The 19,225-nt window shown below is 43.5% G+C and overlaps 1 protein-coding gene across 1 annotated transcript in view; it reads left to right on the forward strand.

The window, feature by feature from the left end:
• The window catches only part of LOC115511752 (teneurin-3), a 194,696-nt gene that overhangs the window by 150,713 nt on the left and 24,758 nt on the right, over window positions 1–19,225 (forward strand). Inside the window, exons 19-21 of the mRNA XM_032593054.1 lie at window positions 3,063–3,295; window positions 4,382–4,536; window positions 5,530–6,404. Of these exons, the coding sequence (XP_032448945.1) occupies window positions 3,063–3,295; window positions 4,382–4,536; window positions 5,530–6,404 (1,263 nt within the window). The remainder of the gene's footprint in view (window positions 1–3,062; window positions 3,296–4,381; window positions 4,537–5,529; window positions 6,405–19,225) is intronic.

Raw genomic sequence — 19,225 nt, forward strand, 5'->3', positions numbered from 1 at the left:
GTTGTTTTTATACATCTTTGGATTGAAAAAATGAATTAAAATTCTTTATTTTTAAAACTGTCTCCTAGAAGTTGCTCTTGAAGGAGTTTTCCACAAATAGTCTTTTCAGCAGGTATTTTAGAAAAGACCTGTAAAGAGGGTGAAAAGGACTTCATGATTAAGTCCCACTATCCCAGGCTTCTGATAAAGGATGTCACTTAAATGAATAATTCTGCATATTACCCTCCACTTGAAAAATTACTGAATGTTCCCATAACTCATCTCGCTTTGAAAATTCAGAGGAACAATTGATTCTAGTACTTCAGCACTGAGACAAAAAGACCCTGGCATGGTCTCATGGATATGGTACCTTTCCACCCTTTGTACATGAAAAAGGAAGAGAGGCTTCTTGATATTATGTTCTTAAAAGTGACCTTGCAGCTTTATAAAGGTGTTTCATATGAATGCTTAACTCCGACTGAATTTACATTGGATTGCATTATTCATTTACCTTTATCCTCATTACCCTGGAAACAATTCAAAGTGCATGTTTAAAGAGGGGTCTGCATTGTTTGAATAGTTTAGGATGTTCTAGCCTAACAGCACGACCAAGGAAACAAATTTGAACGTAGCCATTGTTTTTCTTCTTAACCTTTCCAGAAAGCTAGTCGTACTTTAGATAGCTAACGATAATCATCGCACTCCTATACTGTGTAGAGTTACAAGTCAGAAGACACACTGCAACCCAAGAGGAGGCAGGACAGAAGCAGATATTAAGAACAGCTAATGCTTGTTGCATATGTATTACGTACTAGGCACTGTTCTAAGCATTTTATCTGTATTAGCTCGTGTCACCCTCTCAGCATCCTATGAAATATGTATTATTATTATCACCTTTCCAGATAAGGAATCGGAGGCACAGACGAGTTAAATAACTTGCTCAAAGTCATGAGGTTTAGTGAGTGAGGAAGCTAGGATCCAGACCCAGGCAGTCTGGTCTAGAGGTCATGCTCATAGGTACTCAACGGACAGGAAAATGTGTGTGTGTGTGTGTGTGTGTGTGTGTGTGTGTGTGTTTTCATAACTGGCTATGTGACTAGTTCTAATCAGTATATAATTGAGGAGATAGGAAAGAAAAGAGAAGTCTTTCCACAATGGTATTTCACAATAGACCCAGTTTGATTGTGTTACGTTACAGTCACCAACCATATATCTAAAAGACCAGCTCCGTCAATATCAGGCTGTTCATGGGGGGAAGAATCTCTTAAAATTACTCTGAAGATGATATTGATACGTAACTCTTCACTTCATTACAGAGTAATAAACTACCACATTAAGGAAGGCAGTACATCTGTGCATTTGACATTTCAGGCATCGACTTAGAAAAGCGATACAATGACACTTCACATGGGAAGGGGTCCATAGCCCAGTGGTTCTGAAGCGTCTTCGTCTCAAGTGACTTGTATCTCCCTGAATCCTTTGTTTCACTAGTCACCCTCTCACACTTATCACACACTCAAGACCTCTTGCTCAAATATGTCTCTTGTCACCAAAAGATACGGAAGGGTAGAAAGGAGACCGAAACCTGGAGGTGGCCAAGCTTTTGCGAGTCTCGGTGTTTCTGTGTGAATCCACGTAACAGCCAGAGGCTTCAGAGCTCCAGAGGGTCTCTACAGACGCCACGTGTGGCCAGCTCCGTGCCCACGTGGGCACCCGGTGTAAGACACACTCGTGAAACCGAGAACTTGCTATTTTAGCAGTAGACTCTCTCACAGGAGCCCTGAAGTACACATATTCACCACTTTCAAAGGAAGAGCATTAAGTAGTGAGAACACTACACCATTATTTAGAACAAATATTTTCATATAGTTAGATTTATACTACATCTTTTAGATATTCACATGTAAAACAAATGGAAACAAGTATAAAAGTGTGGGCGGGGAGAGAAGAAAAGAGAGAGAGAAAGCATGAGAATAAATTGGTAAAACGCTAAGTTTGTCGTGAAGATAATGTAGAATGCAGTGGATTCTTGCCTGTCAACATCTTTGTCGAACCGCTGGAATGTTTGTTTCCAGAAGGCAATATTTGCGCATGGTACAAAATCCCATTAATCCTGAGAATGTGATGTTGAGTGTTCATAAGGAGATGAGTGAACTTTTTAATTCCAACTAAGGGTCCTAATTTGTCCATTGCTTGGTAATGTCGGTCTTCCCATTTGTCACAGGTAACGGGACGTAGGATAGTTTACATTTGCGCTACTTTCTACATGTCACATCGAGGCAGTATGTTTTGTGAACAAATGCCTACATCTCACCAAATTCGCAGAGCGGTCTTCAGGCAGCTTAATTTACAACTTTTGAAGTAAAACTTGACAGAACTACCCTTCTGGCTCACTGCATGAGGCCGGCATCTGAGACAGCCTCGTACACATGCATGACCTCCTTTTAGTACGTAACCCTGTTGCTCAAGACAAACACTGTAACTGCATCAGATCGCCCTCCTGGATTATGACAGAGCAACGAAGACAGACCCGACGGTGCATTTTGTCAGGGGCAGGCGTTCGTGTGATTTGGATTTGTAGCAAAACAGGAGAATTCCCTCTGATGAGGTGCAAGGGACATGAGTAGTATGTTACACTTCACCGGGGTTTGATAGAGACACCCTTCCCCTGGAATAAACTTTATGTCGATCACTCAAGAGCAATTTATTAATGGCTTTTCATTGATCCAAAAGGATTTGGAGAACTTGCTTCTTTGTTTTAGGCTAGAAGCGTATTGCCTTCTAAAGGGAATTATTTTCCAAGATGGCTGTTTCAATAAATTTAGTAAATTAAATCCTCAGCCACCAGCAAAGAAAGAAAGCAATCCTTGTAGAGCTTGCCTCCAATTCTTTTCCGCCATTCTTTGAAGTCGTTATTAAACATGCTGTTCGTTTTCCAGTCTTTAATAATGGATTTCAGTTTATAATCAGTTTCCCATGATCTGTTTTATTTTGCCTTTCATTACGCACCCCCCACCCCCCCTCACCCCCGTGTATTAGGAGTAACTGCCTTGCGATGTTTATGTGTGATCCTTTTTTTACAGCAGCAACCCAGCTCATAGATACTACCTTGCGACTGATCCCGTCACAGGAAATCTGTATGTTTCTGACACTAACACCCGCAGAATTTATCGCCCAAAGTCACTGACGGGTACAAAAGATTTGACTAAAAATGCTGAAGTGGTTGCAGGGACGGGGGAGCAGTGCCTTCCATTTGATGAAGCCAGATGTGGAGATGGAGGGAAGGCTGTGGAGGCGACACTCATGAGTCCCAAAGGTACTGGCATTTATCAATTTGAGGATTTCTTTTTATTAAAAAAAAAAAAAAAAAAGATACAAAACCCAGTTAGTGCCTGATTGTGTTTAATGCTGAGTCTAACATTTTACCCTCCACTGTGTTCTAGAAAGCTGTTTCACATCTAGTGTTTTTAAAAGCCATTTGGCGTGAAACTGCTAGAATCCTAAGTTGATTTTACAGCAAATACTGGGTTCTTGGCATTTTTTTATCATACCATTTTTTCGCCTTTTCAAAGAATAAAGCAACTAGCCCGTATTATTCAGGTCACATCCTGTTAAACTTCAAGGAAGTGTCCAGATTCTTTTCATTGTCCTGGAATTTCTTTGTCATGAATGAGTCCCGGGCCTCTTTAAAAACCATCACTAAGCAACCGTATTAGTCCTCACCCAGTTTGGAGCTATTAAACTTTTGTTTCTATGCCATGGGAAAAAATGCTTGCTGTGAGGAATTTCTAGAGGTGACAAGGGCTAAAATTCTGTGTGACAAAGGTTTCTAGCTTTTAAACCAGTTGGGACTGACTCCTTGCTCATGCACTATCCCCTTCATTACAATGTTTCTTGGTTTAAGACTTTTTTTTTTTTTTTCCATTATAGCTAGCAACTATTATGTGAACGAGGACTGGAAAAAAAGCATTTGTTGTACTGAATTATTCATAATAGCAAATTTCATTGTAACAAGGTCAACAGAATGCTAACCTTGGCTTAGATCTATTTTTGTTAGAATATAGTTACTCTAAGTTCCGAGTAACAGAATCTGACCTGTTTCTATCATTGATAGTCAACAACAGTATACAGATGTTATAATTTTACAGTTAAAACTCAGGTACAGCCTGTATGATCCGTACACTAAATGGGGATTCTTACCGATTTGGGTTATTTATTACGTTTTATGTTGATTTGTGTCAGAAATGCCTCTGTTGGGTTTTTCCTAATGTAATTACAATCTGCAGTCTTACCTGCTGCCTATCACCCATGTTATCCCTGGGGTTGAACGTTGAATTTAATGATGGGCCTAAAAATAAATCACGTTTGAAAAATTGGTAACACTTAACTTCTCTTGGAAAAGGAATGGCAATTGATAAGAACGGATTAATCTACTTTGTTGATGGAACCATGATCAGAAAAGTTGATCAAAACGGGATCATATCAACTCTCCTGGGCTCTAACGATCTGACTTCAGCCAGACCCTTAACTTGTGACACCAGCATGCACATCAGCCAGGTAGTTAAAATCTCAAGCTGCATTGTGTGTTTTTCTTCTAAGTGTCTTGATTTACTAGGTCAGTAGACTGTGACGGCCCCATATTAAACTGGATATATCAGGTGTGGTGTTAGTTGTAACAAAGCTGTTCCATTGAAGTGTATCTCAGGAGCTAATAAGTTATTTTGGGGGCACCTGGGTGGCTCAGTCAGTTAAGCATCCAACTCTTGGTTTCTGCTCAGGTCATGATCTCACAGTTTCGTGAGTTCGAGCCCCACCTCAGGCTCCGTGCTGATAGCGTGGAGCCTGCTTGGGATTCTCTCTCTCCCTCTCTGCCCCTTCCCTGCTCACACTGTCTCTCTCTCAAAAGTAAATAAATAAACTTAAAAAAAAAAAAGTTATTTTCTTCCGTAGTTCTGCGTTTGATGAATTCAGTGAGATTACAAACAATTAGCACTAAGAAATGCTAAAGCATTTGTAATAAAATACCAGTAGAGTAGCAGCAGGCAGATATCCCAAAAAGAACAAAACAGCTTAAATCTCTAATCTTCTGATTGCATGAGCTCTTTAAGTAGTAGAGAGAACCCACTATGATTAGTCCCAAGGGACTTCTATTTAGCATTAGGAACTTAACTGTTGGCCTGATTGAAAACACAATAAAACACTCACATATTCATAACCTAGAAAGCCTCGACGCGTGGTGGGTATTACTGCTAAAGGAGCATATGTGTTCATATATCATTGATGCCTGTTAACTCACTGCTTAGAGGTTCATTTGCTCTTTGGCTATGACTTGCAAATCTTTCAGCAAGCGGCGTTTTTCACTAACGTGCGATTTCCCGCATTTGTCCCCACTCCAGATTTTTAAGTTTATTTTACAGTAGCTCTTCAAAAAACAATTTTGAAACAGTTGATCAAATTAAGGGTAATTTCCTTGAATGGTCTAATTTACTCTTCTGGCAAATTAACTGCTGCGCAGTAACTGACTAACCAGACCTTTTCGTTTTCATTAAGGTACGTCTGGAATGGCCCACTGACCTCGCCATTAACCCCATGGATAACTCCATTTACGTCCTGGATAATAACGTAGTTCTGCAGATCACTGAGAATCGCCAAGTGCGCATTGCTGCGGGACGGCCCATGCACTGCCAGGTTCCAGGCGTGGAATATTCTGTGGGGAAGCACGCGGTTCAGACAACTCTGGAATCGGCGACCGCCATCGCAGTGTCGTACAGTGGGGTCCTGTACATTACTGAAACCGATGAGAAGAAGATTAACCGAATCCGGCAGGTCACCACAGACGGGGAGATCTCCCTGGTGGCGGGAATACCTTCAGAGTGTGACTGCAAAAACGACGCCAACTGTGACTGTTACCAGAGTGGAGATGGCTACGCCAAAGACGCCAAGCTCAGCGCGCCGTCCTCCCTGGCCGCTTCCCCGGATGGCACCCTGTATATCGCGGACCTGGGGAATATCCGGATCCGGGCCGTGTCCAAGAACAAGCCTTTCCTTAACTCCATGAACTTTTATGAAGTTGCCTCCCCAACTGACCAGGAACTCTATATCTTTGACATCAATGGCACCCACCAGTATACTGTAAGTTTGGTCACTGGTGATTACCTGTACAATTTTAGCTACAGCAACGATAACGATATTACTGCTGTGACAGACAGCAATGGCAACACCCTCAGGATTAGACGGGACCCGAATCGGATGCCAGTTCGGGTGGTGTCTCCAGATAACCAAGTGATATGGTTGACGATAGGAACCAATGGATGTTTGAAAAGCATGACTGCCCAAGGACTAGAATTAGTTTTGTTTACGTACCATGGCAACAGTGGCCTGTTAGCCACAAAAAGTGATGAAACTGGATGGACAACGTTTTTTGAGTAAGTACATCCACATTCTGCTCTGATTATAAAGTGCTGTGATACGGTGAATAGACTCTAAAAAATTTACGTTCTTAAGGGCAGGTGGGATCCAAGTTTTGGGGGCCCTGGAGCTTCTGTAATTTTTGGATCCCCCCCCCTCTGAAAAATACAAAATTAGACTCAGGGCCTTGGGAGGGACCCACACGATGAGAAGTTCTGAGGCTTCCATGTCATTGGCATCGTGGTCAATGCCTCTGCTTAAGGGTTGACATTTTGCTTCATACGCACCTAGTATATTAGCAGCAGACATTTGGAGAAATATACTACAGTTTTGGTTTTACGCATAAACCCTCCGGGTCTACATTTGCCCAGGTGATAAAGGTGATTATGTTGGGAGCCGTCACCCATGAACTTCAAAAACATTTACAATGACGGGGACGCCTGGGTGGCTCAGTCGGTTAAGCATCTGACTTCGGCTCGGGTCGTGATCTTACGACTCATGGGTTCAAGCCCTGCGTCAGGCTCTGTGCTGCCAGCCTGGAGCCTGCTTGGGATTCTGTGCCTCCCTCTCTCTCTCCGCCCCTCCCCCGCTCGTGCTCTGTCTCTCTCTCTCTCTCTCTCAAAACTAAATAAGCATTAAAGAAAATTTTTGTAAACATTTACAATGAAGCTGGCTGTTTATGTCAGTGCCGCAAATGCCATTCTTATCAAATAGAAAGCCTTCGCTTTTTGTAAGCAGTTATTGGAAATTTAAACTGCACTTAAAAGGACCTTCCCACGAAATGCAAATCAGCAAGTGCCGTCACTGCGGAAGCAGATGAAAAAGTATGAGGTTCAGGCTGCCAGCATATTCTACTATGTGGAGTAGTGGTCCAGGCAGTGTGCTGTGCGAACGGTCCCATCTTGTGAGGTCAATCAGAATGAAATGAGAATCAGCCATTGTATATTTTATGGGATATGTACTTTGCAGCGAACGCAGATGTAAAATCATTTTCGATTACTGTTCACTTCGCTAACGTCGCACAGACCGTAAGGGGAAATTAGATGGCATGTTGACAAATGCAGAATAGTCCTTGAGATGAATATTGAGCTCCTTAGTGTGATTTTTGCAATGATATGAGAAGGCGAAAGTATTTTCTGTAGGAGCACACCGCTACAATTATAATACAAGTCAGTAGAAAAAGAAAACGATCCAATATACAAATATTCTTTCCGTACAACTTTTCTGGAATGGATCTTCTCCATAAAGCTGAGTTCTCCTGTAGCTTGAATTGCTTTTCTTTTTTGACAGATTCCCTTTTAATAAAATGAATGTTACCCAGCAGCATGATTTTGTCAGAGGAACAAACCTTTTCAATTGAATTACATTAAAATTCTGTTCTTAGCATTCCTGTTGCTCATTTTAGGATCGCAATAGGAAAGGAATAAATTGGAAGTTAATGGAAAGCGCTTCCTTTGCACCGTTTTCAAAGCGATAGCGGGCTGTATTGCCAAAGAGGCAAAAAAGAGTCCAGGAAAAGTGCTACCATCAGATGAGACTGGGCAGGAGAGCTGCTCTGATTATAAGACCTTCAGGAAATGATGGTGGCATTGGGAGGGTTTCAGTTTAGTTAAAAGCCGGGGAGAAAAAAAAATAGAGAATTAAGTTTTCAGTCCAGTCTGGGACTCAGGCTCTGCTCTGCGGGCCGCTTTTGAGTGTGTCCTTATTTGTTCCCGGGAACTGACATTGCATAGAAGTTCATCGTGTGGGTTACTGCTGACACATGAACTTCCTACAACAGATAGTGCGGTTTACTTAGGACCCGCAAATGGATTTTAATCAACTTTGGAAAATTAGACAAAGGGATACGCTCCATTGGCGGAGTTGATCTGGATTAGTAAAAACAAATTTGGGATTTTTTCACCTTTTTTTTTTAAAAGAAAGGATCGTGCGCAAAGAGGGCACATTTCTCTAATAACGGATATGCAAACTTCGAACCTCAAACTTAGTTAAGAATCAGCACAGCAGCTAAAGTAGAGGTTGAGTTGGCAAGCCAATCTCGTGACTATAAGGGGCAAGCATGGTTTTAAAGAACAGACGTTTGGAATACCTGGGTGGCTTAGTCCGTTAAGCGTCTGACTTCAGCTCAGGTCATGATCTCACGGTTTGTGGGTTCGAGCCCCACGTCGGGCTCGCTGCTGTCAGCAGAGAACCGACTTGGGATCTTCTGTCCCCCTCTGTCTATGCCCCTCCCCCCTCTCAAAAATAACTAAACATTTTTAAAAACATAAAAGCAAAAAAATAAAGAATAAAAGTTTGTAATTAACGTAAATACCTCACAATCATTCCTTCCCTAATACAAATTCATCACATATCATATTTAAAGTAGAACTATTAAATCCTATCTAAATAAGCTAGGGCAACTAATACGAAAAGCATTATTAAAATATTTTACCAAATATAAACCTCATAATCATGTATCTATAGGTACATAAATATACACACACGTATGTTTTGTATAATTTAAAAATACAGTAGTTTAATAAACCCAGGCTTCAAAAAAATGTTTTCTAATAAAATTAACAGAAATACTACTTTCTAAACCCCACGTTTTTATTACTTTTTCTCTAGATGTCTGCAGCCAAGGCGTAACTAACAACTGCCTAAGAAACATAGGGCACTTAACCTACGTAACTGGGAATCGTCATGTCAGAATAACAAGCGATCATTTATTTTTTTTTCTTTCTGTACATTTTTATACTTTGGCTGTGAAAGAGCAAGGGCCCATCTCTTCTAAGCTTCAGAAACTTTAAAACACATTCAAAAGTAAGTGCATGAAAGAAGGGACAGGAGGGTCCTTACCAAGCAGCCCCTCCCATAGTGATCTCTGTTCTGACAAGCACATCCTGTCTGCGAAAGTGTGTAGCTCCTGACAGGTAAACTTAGCCCTGATCCCTGCTCATCAGAGCCTTGACCAGAGGTTCTGCTTATTACGCTGTGATTTGGACATGTGCCTGGGTGGAGGTGCTGGGGACAGCGGGGGACTCTGAATCCCCCGCCCCGACTTCCTTTGTGTTTGCTGTTATTGGAGAGCTGACAAACCCCCACAACACCAGGAATATCTGTAATATTCCCCTTCAGATTTTCGCAATACTCTGTGTCTAATTTAGACTTAGAAGAATGTTTGGTAATTTCATAAAGAGGGGATGTGGGAGGTTTGACAACGGTCAGACTGGGTTCTATGAAAACCACAAGGAGATTGGGCAGCGGGAGGGGAGGAATCACCATTCCCAGTTGAGAAACACCTGTTTACTATGACGTTCATGACACCAGTGCCTAGAGTTGATACAGGCTTTATAGACATCTTTCTGCACAAAGATCGCACAAAGAGAAATTAAACTTTTTAGCCCAGATTCCCAGTCGTACACGTCCAGCTTTCTATCTAGCCTAGTGCCTTAAAAGCCTTGAGATTAAAAGCTTTAGAGGATAGAAACAGATGGCAGAGACCCAGAATCAATAAATTTGCCTCGTGATAAAAATACAGTCACTATAGTTTCTACCAAAGAAATTTTAGAAGACCGTTAGCTCAATTACTTACCTTATATGTTTTAATTGTATTACTCGTCTCTTAGTACCAACTTTAGTTTACCATTAATGTGCCACAGTTTCTAGGAATACAGAATAAAATGTGAAAGTATTTCATAAGATGCACACTAATTGTGGCTCCCGCGACTCCTGGAACGCATACAGAATTCTTCCAGTAAATACTTGTTGGTGGAAGGAATAGAGAGATAAACCAAAGATGCAGACAAGTTAATATTATTTATAGAGAAGAGCCTCATAGAACCCATACCTGGCTCTTGTCCAGGCTCCATTGAAAGAGTACCATATAAATTCTGCTGTCTTGCTTTCTGAAGTGTTTTGCACTCACCATACCAATAACTGATGCTGAAAATATTGACTAATCTCATTCTTCGTTGCTTATATTTTTAAATATAGTTACCCGATAGTACATGCTTACCCAGTTTCTTTTTGCTTTACAAAATGAGGATTTCCTCAGTTGGTGCTATGAGTAAAATAATTAACAAAAAAAAAAATGACTTCATATTGATAGCACTTCCTTCTGAAATGTTGCGGTTAAGGAGTTAGCTGAGAGTCAAGACAGAAAACATGTCCCACGCAAGTGCCGTTGAAGTGTATTGTTATACCCGGAATCAGGAAGGATGACTGTAGGAAAAGACATTGAGATTCCTATCAGTCGCCAGTAGAAGAGGCTGATGTTTTAGGGTACACAGATAGTTTCCAAAGTACAAGAGCCTTCATTTCAAAACCTAGAGATAGCATTTTCTCCGTAGCAGCAGGTGCTGTCTGTGTTACTTGCAATGATTGTGTCCCTGTTGGGGTTTGTTAAGAGGTGTGGCCAGTCTTCTTAGACATGGTCCTGGACGGAATGATAGCAAGTCTACAGCGGGTAGCACAGGGTTTGTAATTCAGCTTTGAAATCTTTGAGTTAGACTAATATGCTTCATGAACTGAATAACTACCTATTACCGAATGAATAAGCCATCTCGTCCAAGACCTCCTCTCACATTGACTTGGCAGGCAGTACAAAGGATATCCGACTAGCTAATGGGGTCCCTTGTGTGAGGACAGTGTGATCAGACTCGTTACTCCCTTCGCTTAGTATTAGGGACCGTTTCGTGCTGGTCTTTGTACCATTTGAAAACAATTATCACATGTTAGGAGTCCTTAGCTAGAATAATTTCAGGGTGGCCAAAAAAAGATCTCACCGGCTAGTTCAGACCCAAAGTGAAACTACAGTTCTTACAGGCGAATGCACACAAAAGCAAATCCAGTATATTGAATGGGGCGATAGAATAAATTATTTGATAGTTGATGGCATTTTACAGTTCTCCGCTTGCTTACCCCCATAAAATACAAACTGTTTGACCACATCTTTCTGAAGCTCTTCTGTCTGGCTAAAGAAGAGGTTTTTTAGAAAAAAAAAATGCTATGAGTTCTAACTGATATGAACAGACACACCACCAGGCTGGTGGCAGTTTTTCTATCTTGGGACTCTGGGTATTTAGAGCTTTATATTTGTGGAGCTGACTCTACGATCTTTTGTGAGCTATATTCAGATTTACAGAGTAAATAAACGGGTTTCAGCTTTTCCACATTTATGTAGGTATCTATGGGTCTCTAGCTTCTCATTTGCGTGTTTTATTGTCCCTCATTCAAGCTTAGCAATTTCAGAATGAGCTTCTGAACCATTTCTTTATAATGAACTTAACTCTGTGCCCGTGGCAAACCCATGACTCCCACTGACATCAGTTCTGATACTCGGGGACAGTATCAAAGAGAGGGTCTCAGAGGAGGAAAGACAGGCAGTGTAAAGAGGGTCTGTGCTAAGACCCAAACCAGTGCACAGAAAGTGCAGGTAATTTGGGAAACTCAGTGACAGCGACTCCAAATGAGAAACGACGTGTCCGTTCCCGGTGACACTGAATCGTCTCAATAGCCTGACATCTGTGTGCCATGTTGTGTTCTCCTTATGTGTTTTTACTACAGCCGCCTGTGATGTCAGGAAAACGGTGCAGGCATCTTCCGCAGGACAAAACTAAGAGGAGAAATAGGCTTTGTTCTGATAGGCAGCTGACATCCAAGCCTGAAAACTCAAACACCGAAGCCATGTTTTGTTGCCTTGTTTTGTTTTGTCTGCCAAAAATGGTGTTAGAAACTTTTTTTTTTTTTAGTTTTTCTCTTAACTCCAGTTAGTTAACACACAGTGTGATAATTAGTTTCAGGTGTACCATACAGTGACTCAGTGCTTCCGTACATCCCCCGGTGCTCATCGTGACAAGTGCCTCCTGAATCCCCATCGCCTGTTGCCCCCATCCCGACCACACCACCCACCTCCCGTCTGGTCACCACCAGTGTGTCCTCTTCTTCCTGCCTTCATGGAGGAGAGCATCTGAGACATTAAGAATGATTTTTAAGTGATTTTTATCTGCGGGATCACTTAAAATCACGGGGAAAAGCTACGGTTGATTTCCGTTTTTGAGATTTTGTTTAACTGTTCAATGATTTTGCTTTAAATTTTTAACCAGAATGTGTATTCCCAGAGACCATTAGTGAAAACAAAAGAAAACAAAAGGGTGTGGACAATTGAATAAAGTGGCCCTTGTATATTTCAGACATTAACCTGACAGATTCTACTAAGATTCTACTTTTATTCCTACTTGATTTAATCCAATTTTCTTCCACAGTCTAGTTTTAAGATATAGTTAGTCCTGTCTAGATTTGAAAGGGGAAAGGGAAATGGGGAAATTGTATGTGATTCATATCACTTGAAAAAAAATCCAGAAAAAATAAAAACAGGTTTTCTCATTATATCTCGATATAAAATGTAAAATTTTATAAAATGTAAAATTCCTCAGATTTTTCTCAGTATAATTTACATTGTATCAATAGTCGTGAGGCTACATTAACCCCCTCAGTGGGTTCCATTTAGCAAATTAATGTTCTAGATGTGCTGAATGGCTCCATAATGGTTCAACAGTGAGTAAATGTAGCTTTCAAAAGTGTTGAGTTCCCTCCTTAAACTAATTATGTGACTGTCTAAATCTGATAGCTTCATATCTGCACACATCCACAACTCCTCTTACACAGTGATTATCCAATGATTTACTCTAAGACTGAGTTACAGCCGCCAACCACTTTTAAAGGCTCATTTGATAACAGGACAAGCGATTGCACACCGACAACCAGTGACAGGGAACTTCGTGTTTTTTAACAAGCACAGAAACTGAAGATCCCCGGTTGGGTATTTTCCAGAGACTATCCTGTGTCTCTGGCTTGTCCATGATATCAAAATTAAATCAGCTTTAGCAGCCCTCACTCTTCGCTACCCTCGCGCCCCAGCCTCCCAGAGAAAGCCCCTCGCCTATATTCCAGGGTTCTGGAATGTTTTTGGAATGTCTTGAGGCTGGAGTGCAGAACTAACGTGGGGAACTCTCTCCCGGGTAGGGGAAGGCGGTGTGCGAAGAAGATGAGATGATTGGGGTACCATCCCCATACTTCAGCACACCCAGCACCTCAGTTAGTACCCTGCCATCCATCACCACACACACACACACACACACACACACTTCCAAACAGACTTCTCAGACCTCGGTTCATCCCACAGTTTGGTAAATCTGCAGTTCATAAAGTAAGACCTCCCCCCTTCAAAAAAAAAAAAATATATATATATATATATACACACACATATGTATATATATAAAATACACACACACACACACACACATACACACACACATATATATACTGTGAGAATTGTTAATGTACACGAAATACCACTTCTAGTCTCTGGCTAAAAACTAGGTTTTGTTCTGTTTAAACCTATTTTAAGAATTTAAGTCTTCTATAGGTTAAGATTTTTTTTTTCCCCCGTCTCTGGGAAAATGAAAAGTGGTATATAAAATTTTATGAAAATTTTAATGAAAAGTGGTGCATAAAAAGCAAAAATGGAAAAAAAAACTTGTAGTTTGTCTGAAAGAATAGTTACTTTTAAGTACTTAATAAATAGAAGGCAAGCATCAGTTAGCTGGAAGTCTTGATTCTGTTTCTACCTCTGGGAAAGGAAAGAAGAAAGAACCAAATTCTAGTAAAGGCAAGGAAAGGCCACCCCAAGAGACTGGAAGAAAAGTTCTTTACTCGCAGATGATGTCTTGAAACTGGGTTAGAGTCGGAGTAACAAAAGAGATTCTGATTACAAGAGCATTCCAATCTGGGAGAGCAAAACGGCTAAGTGTCCAAAAGCATCAGACAACTCCCACGTGAATCAAGAAATAGGATGACCGAATCTTAAAATTCGAAGTCCTGGGGGCACCTGCTTGGCTCAGGGGGTCAAGCATCCGACTCTTGATCTCTGCCCTGTCAGCGCAGAGCCTTGGCATGGGGCTCAAGCCCACAAACTGCGAGATCGTGACCTGAGCCGAAGACGGACGCTTACCCGACTGAGCCAAGTCGATGTTGCCACGATCGCCCGGCATTCGTTTGTCCGCTGGGCACCGTGCATTCAGAGGGAACGCAGCGTGGGCCGGGCACCAGCGTTGCACGCCCGGAGGGTGCAGAGCGGAAAGAGGCACGTTCGTCCCTCGCAAGGAGCTCAGGGTCCCCGGAGGGAGACAGAGAAGGGGTCGCTGTAAGGGTGTTGAGCGCGAAGGTGGAGTGTCAGCCGCCCTGTGAGAATATGGAAGAGGACCATCCCCATCAGCTTGGGGACTGGGGACAGGCATAAGGCAAGAAGCAGCCCCCCGGGGGGGGGGGGGGGGGGCACTCTTAAGCTTCATCTTGAAGATTATGAATGAAAGCTAGCAAAAAGAGCTGGAGTGTTCTAGGCCAGAGAAAGCATGCATTCAGGAGCAAACGTGGCAGCTTTTGGAAAGAACGTATAGCCCGTGGGGCGGGGGGAAGAGGAGACCCGGGGAAATGGCAGCTCCCCTCAGGTCAGGCTTGTAGTGACGGGGGGGGGGGGGGTAGACAGGGCTCTTGGGAAGGAGTTTAACAGGGAAGCAGTGTGATCAAGCTGGTGACAATGTGAGGATGACGGAGGAGAAGGTAGGTAGGAGGCAGTCGATCTAGTTAAGAAATGAAGGCGGGGGGCGGGGCTGGGGGGGTGCGCCTGGGGGCTCCGTCGGGTAAGCGTCCGACTTCGGCTCAGGTCACGATCTCGTGGTGTGTGAGTTCGAGCCCCGCGTCAGGCTCTGGGCTGATGGCTCAGAGCCTGGAGCCTGCTTCCGATTCTGTGTCTCCCTCTCTCTCTGTCCCTCCCCGACTCATGCTCTTCCCCTCTTTCTCTTTCAAAAATAAATATTTAAAAACGTAATTTAAAAAAAAAAAAAAAGGAAACGAAAGAAATGAAGGCCTGAACCAAGGCTGGGCACAGAACGTACAGGGAAGGGGGCTGACTCACCGTTAGGAAATGAAACAGAGTTTGGTGACTGAATGCAAGGGGAGAGGGAGAAAGGGCCCCCCCCCCCCCGGACTGAGCTGACTGGGTGGTAGGGGAACGCAGGGAAGAAGCAGGCCTGAGACAAGCGGTGAGTTCAGATCTGGAATTTCGAGGTGCGGTCTACAGCACGTGGTCCAAACACCTGCTCAGCACCGGGAGAAGCGAGTTCTGGAGACGAGACGCGGGCACGGGCGTCCTGGGAAGAGCTGAAGGAGGTCACATGGGAAAGGAAGGTAGAAAGTCTGGTTATGAGGGGGCAGAGCGTGTGAGCGTGTGGATTTAGACTCGATTTCCCTCGGCTTGGTGCCTCCGTTAATCCTTCGGGGTCCACTTTCCGCCACCAGATGCTCCTCCCTGAGATCTTGGAAACCTTCAAAGCTGAGCCTCCCCCTTGTGCATCCCAACCCTTTCTTTCGCCCTCCCGCTCCTGGACGACCCGAGTGGGACCATTCCTCTGCTTTCCCTAACTCCTCGCTCGCGTGATCCTCGTTTTCTCTCAAAGCTTGTGACTAGACGGCATGTTAGTCCACGTATCGTTTCATCCTAGATTCTGGATCGATCCAGTGCAGCTCTTGTTCTTCCTTCGGAGTCTTTTATGTTCACCTCCGTTTTCCAAGTTGTTGATGCCTCCTGGGTCCCTCCTGCCGCCATCTTCCCATTGTCTCTCCTGGGGGGCAGCGGAGGCTGCCTGGAAAGGCGCAGGACTTTGGGAACGAAAACTCTGTGTTCCCACACTGATTCTGTCCCATACTCCGAGCTGTGTGACTTTGGGTAAGTCCCAGCACCCCTCCACAGGCGCCCTCACCTGTGACGTGAAAGGCTTCTTAAAAATCCAGACATCCCCTCTGTTCCAAAAAGTCTCTGATGCCGAAATTCCCCCCCAGCTTTTCACAGGGGCCCCTTCGAGGCTTATTCGGAAAGAAACATTTCAGAAGTTACCGGATCTCCTTTGCCACAATCCTGAGGCACGCTGCATTGCCATCACCCCTGGTATCTTGCGGATCATGCTGGTGTTAGCGATGGCAATTTGTAATAATAAGTAAACTTTATCTTCCCAAATGGGCTCCCTGCTGGTTTTTTAGCCTGTCCCAACCGACCATGCGTCTCCTTGTCATGCAAGATGCTGCCCTTTCCACAGTGGGCATCTGTGTTCGGCGGAACAAGTACCAAAACACAGAGGAAGACAAAAGATAAGCATGGGTTTGTCATCTGAACACTACCAAGCCCCGTGGAATAGTAGACCCGGGAGGATGAGGGCAGGCACAGTTCTTTCTTACAGATTCTCTGAAGCCCAAATTTCCCTTGGCATCAGCTATCTAGCAAGCCAAGACCTGCCCACGACCTGTTATCTAAACAAATGAGTTCTCCTTATATCAGCCTTCCTCAGTCAATAAATCTTTCAAACCCCAACTAATTCTGGAATGTCCTGACTTGGATGCCTTGGTCCCCAGGGGGAGGAATTTCACAGCTGGGCATTATCTCCCTGTCACTTGTCCCTGATGTGGCCATGGCTGTGTAAGGAAGGAGGCACTGGGTCACTTTTCTTGAATTCGATCTTTGAAACTTTCGCCCTGTCTGTGACCCGTCGATCGCTAGGCTCCATGTTCGAAGAGAGGGCTGGACCAGAGGGGTGAGGAAGGAAAGACCCAGCAGGTCTCCGCCTCTCTGAACTCGCTATCCGGGATGTTAGAACAAGAGCATAGTGGCTTGAGTTCACGGACTGCCGCCTTTTCTGGTTTTATGCAGCCAAGCACTGGTCCGAATTGGCCCCCATCAGCAAGACCTGTGAATGAGATTAAACTGCTGCAAAGAAATTTAAGTGTCAGCCACCTCCCCACCCCCTTGCAGTTGTCATCCCTGCTCATCAAGATCCTCTTAGCACGCGAGACAAAAATCATGTAAATTAATACTTTCTTGTGTCTGTCTTCTTTTGCATTTTCCCTGTCATTTTTGGTAATATGTAGGTAGCCGTCAACTCAGTCCCAGACGGACCCATGATTTTGGAGTCGGCTGATTGCCCTGCCTTCCTTGGTGATGGAAGCCTTTTACATTTTCTCTCCAGAACCTGATTTTTGAGGATTTCTTAATGGATAATATTGCTATTGAATTCAAAGAAATTATGATTTATGTGATTATGTGAGATCATTGTTAGAACACATCGACCTCAGGTTCCTTTCTAGAATAGGTAAATGCAAATTCTTCTGATACCAGTGTTACTCGTCACAGCCTTGCTGTCACGATTCCCAGTCAATCCACCATTAGAAGCTTAAATCAGGCTCTGCTCCGCTGTTCCCGCTGTTTGCGCACACCCTTCGTCGGGAACGAGGATCCAGGAACGATTTGTGCGCGCCTTTGGTTACGATGGGGTTAGTAATTTTGTTCTACTTTACTACAATGACAGATGAGAGGTTGTTTCACATTAGCATCGTGGGGGAAAAAGCATTGCCGTACCAGAGGGCGAGATTGAGGGGAATTGTTGGGGGTTTGCTGGCTGTTAAACCATGGAAGGAAATCTGAACCTAAGGAACGCCAGTGGTTGGAAGAGAACATTCTCCCTCTGTATTGGGGTGCGGGGGGGGGGGAATTGGGGAGAAAGGCAGGTTAGGTTAAGTCCTTTACTGTGATGCAAGCCTGGAAACTTAGTGCCCTCACTAAGCAGCTCTCACAGTAAGCTTATTCTGGGATGGCCCGGGGAAGATGGGGGGGTGGGGCAGTCAGGACTCCACTTGAACATTTATCCCATCCAGGGGTCTCCAGAATATAACGAAACCTGCATTTCCTGCTGTCTTACCTTCTCAGAGCAGGCTGAGTTTGGGCAGGAGAAACCAGTCGGGACAGAGCATACATTCAGTAGCTTCACTCTCCTATAGGGGAAGAGAATAATGGTTTGAGAGCGGGGCATAGCCAGCATTATCTGAGTAAATACATAAGTTTGTCTCCTTTTTGAGACAGACCCACTGCCACTCTGGCTTATCAGCCCAAAATCAGCCTGAGGGGTAAAGAGCAGACCACATCACGTTCACTTCTCCGGAGTGATCATTGCTTCTCCTCTCTGGTTTGCTTGCTTCTCTAAAGCCCTACTCTAATTTAACAGGATTTTTCTAAAAAAAAAAAAAAAAAAAAAAAACCAAAAGATCATCTTTAAAACAAACATTTGATTAAAGAGGCCATCTTATGGGAAAACACTGAAGATCACAGATAATCCTGTTGTTGAGTTTTAACTAGTGGTGTTTCAGAAGCTCAATCTGGTGTCAGTGAGTATGGCGGGAGGCAGGAAGATGAGGTTTTACATCTAGGGCGGCTGTGGGGATGGGCACAGGGATCGGAGAGATCAGGAAGGAAGAATGAAGAGGGAGAACCTCCATGAGGGGGAGGGAGGAAATTTCACGTCAGGACGAAGCCGGCATTTCAGCTGAGAAGGGCTGAGACTCTGACTCTCTGGGCCATTTGTCCATAAGCCCACTGCTTAGGAAACTTAAAAAGAGATTTAAAAATACACCACAAAGGCTAAAACAGCAAGTCTAGGCAAAAATGCAATCAAAATTAAAGACGAACAAATAGATAAACATCAAATAAGGGCATCCCATCAGTGAAAGAGCGCAAGGTCACGGAGAGCCTGAGGGAGTTTGTCTTTTCCGGGGAGAGTCCTTTATGAAGAGGGTCAATTGGGAGCGAAAAGAATGTGCTGTGTTATGAATTTGAAGCTGTGAGGCTAAGACCAGATGAGTGAACGGAGAGCATGAAGTTGATGTTCTATTCAAATTCCCTAGAGCCTATTGCATTGGAAATTCAAAGGGCTAATAAAAGAAAGCTACATCTCAGATATGCGAGCTGGGCAGG

This window comes from Lynx canadensis, chromosome B1 (genome assembly GCF_007474595.2).
Source record: "Lynx canadensis isolate LIC74 chromosome B1, mLynCan4.pri.v2, whole genome shotgun sequence".
Taxonomy (NCBI): domain Eukaryota; kingdom Metazoa; phylum Chordata; class Mammalia; order Carnivora; family Felidae; genus Lynx; species Lynx canadensis.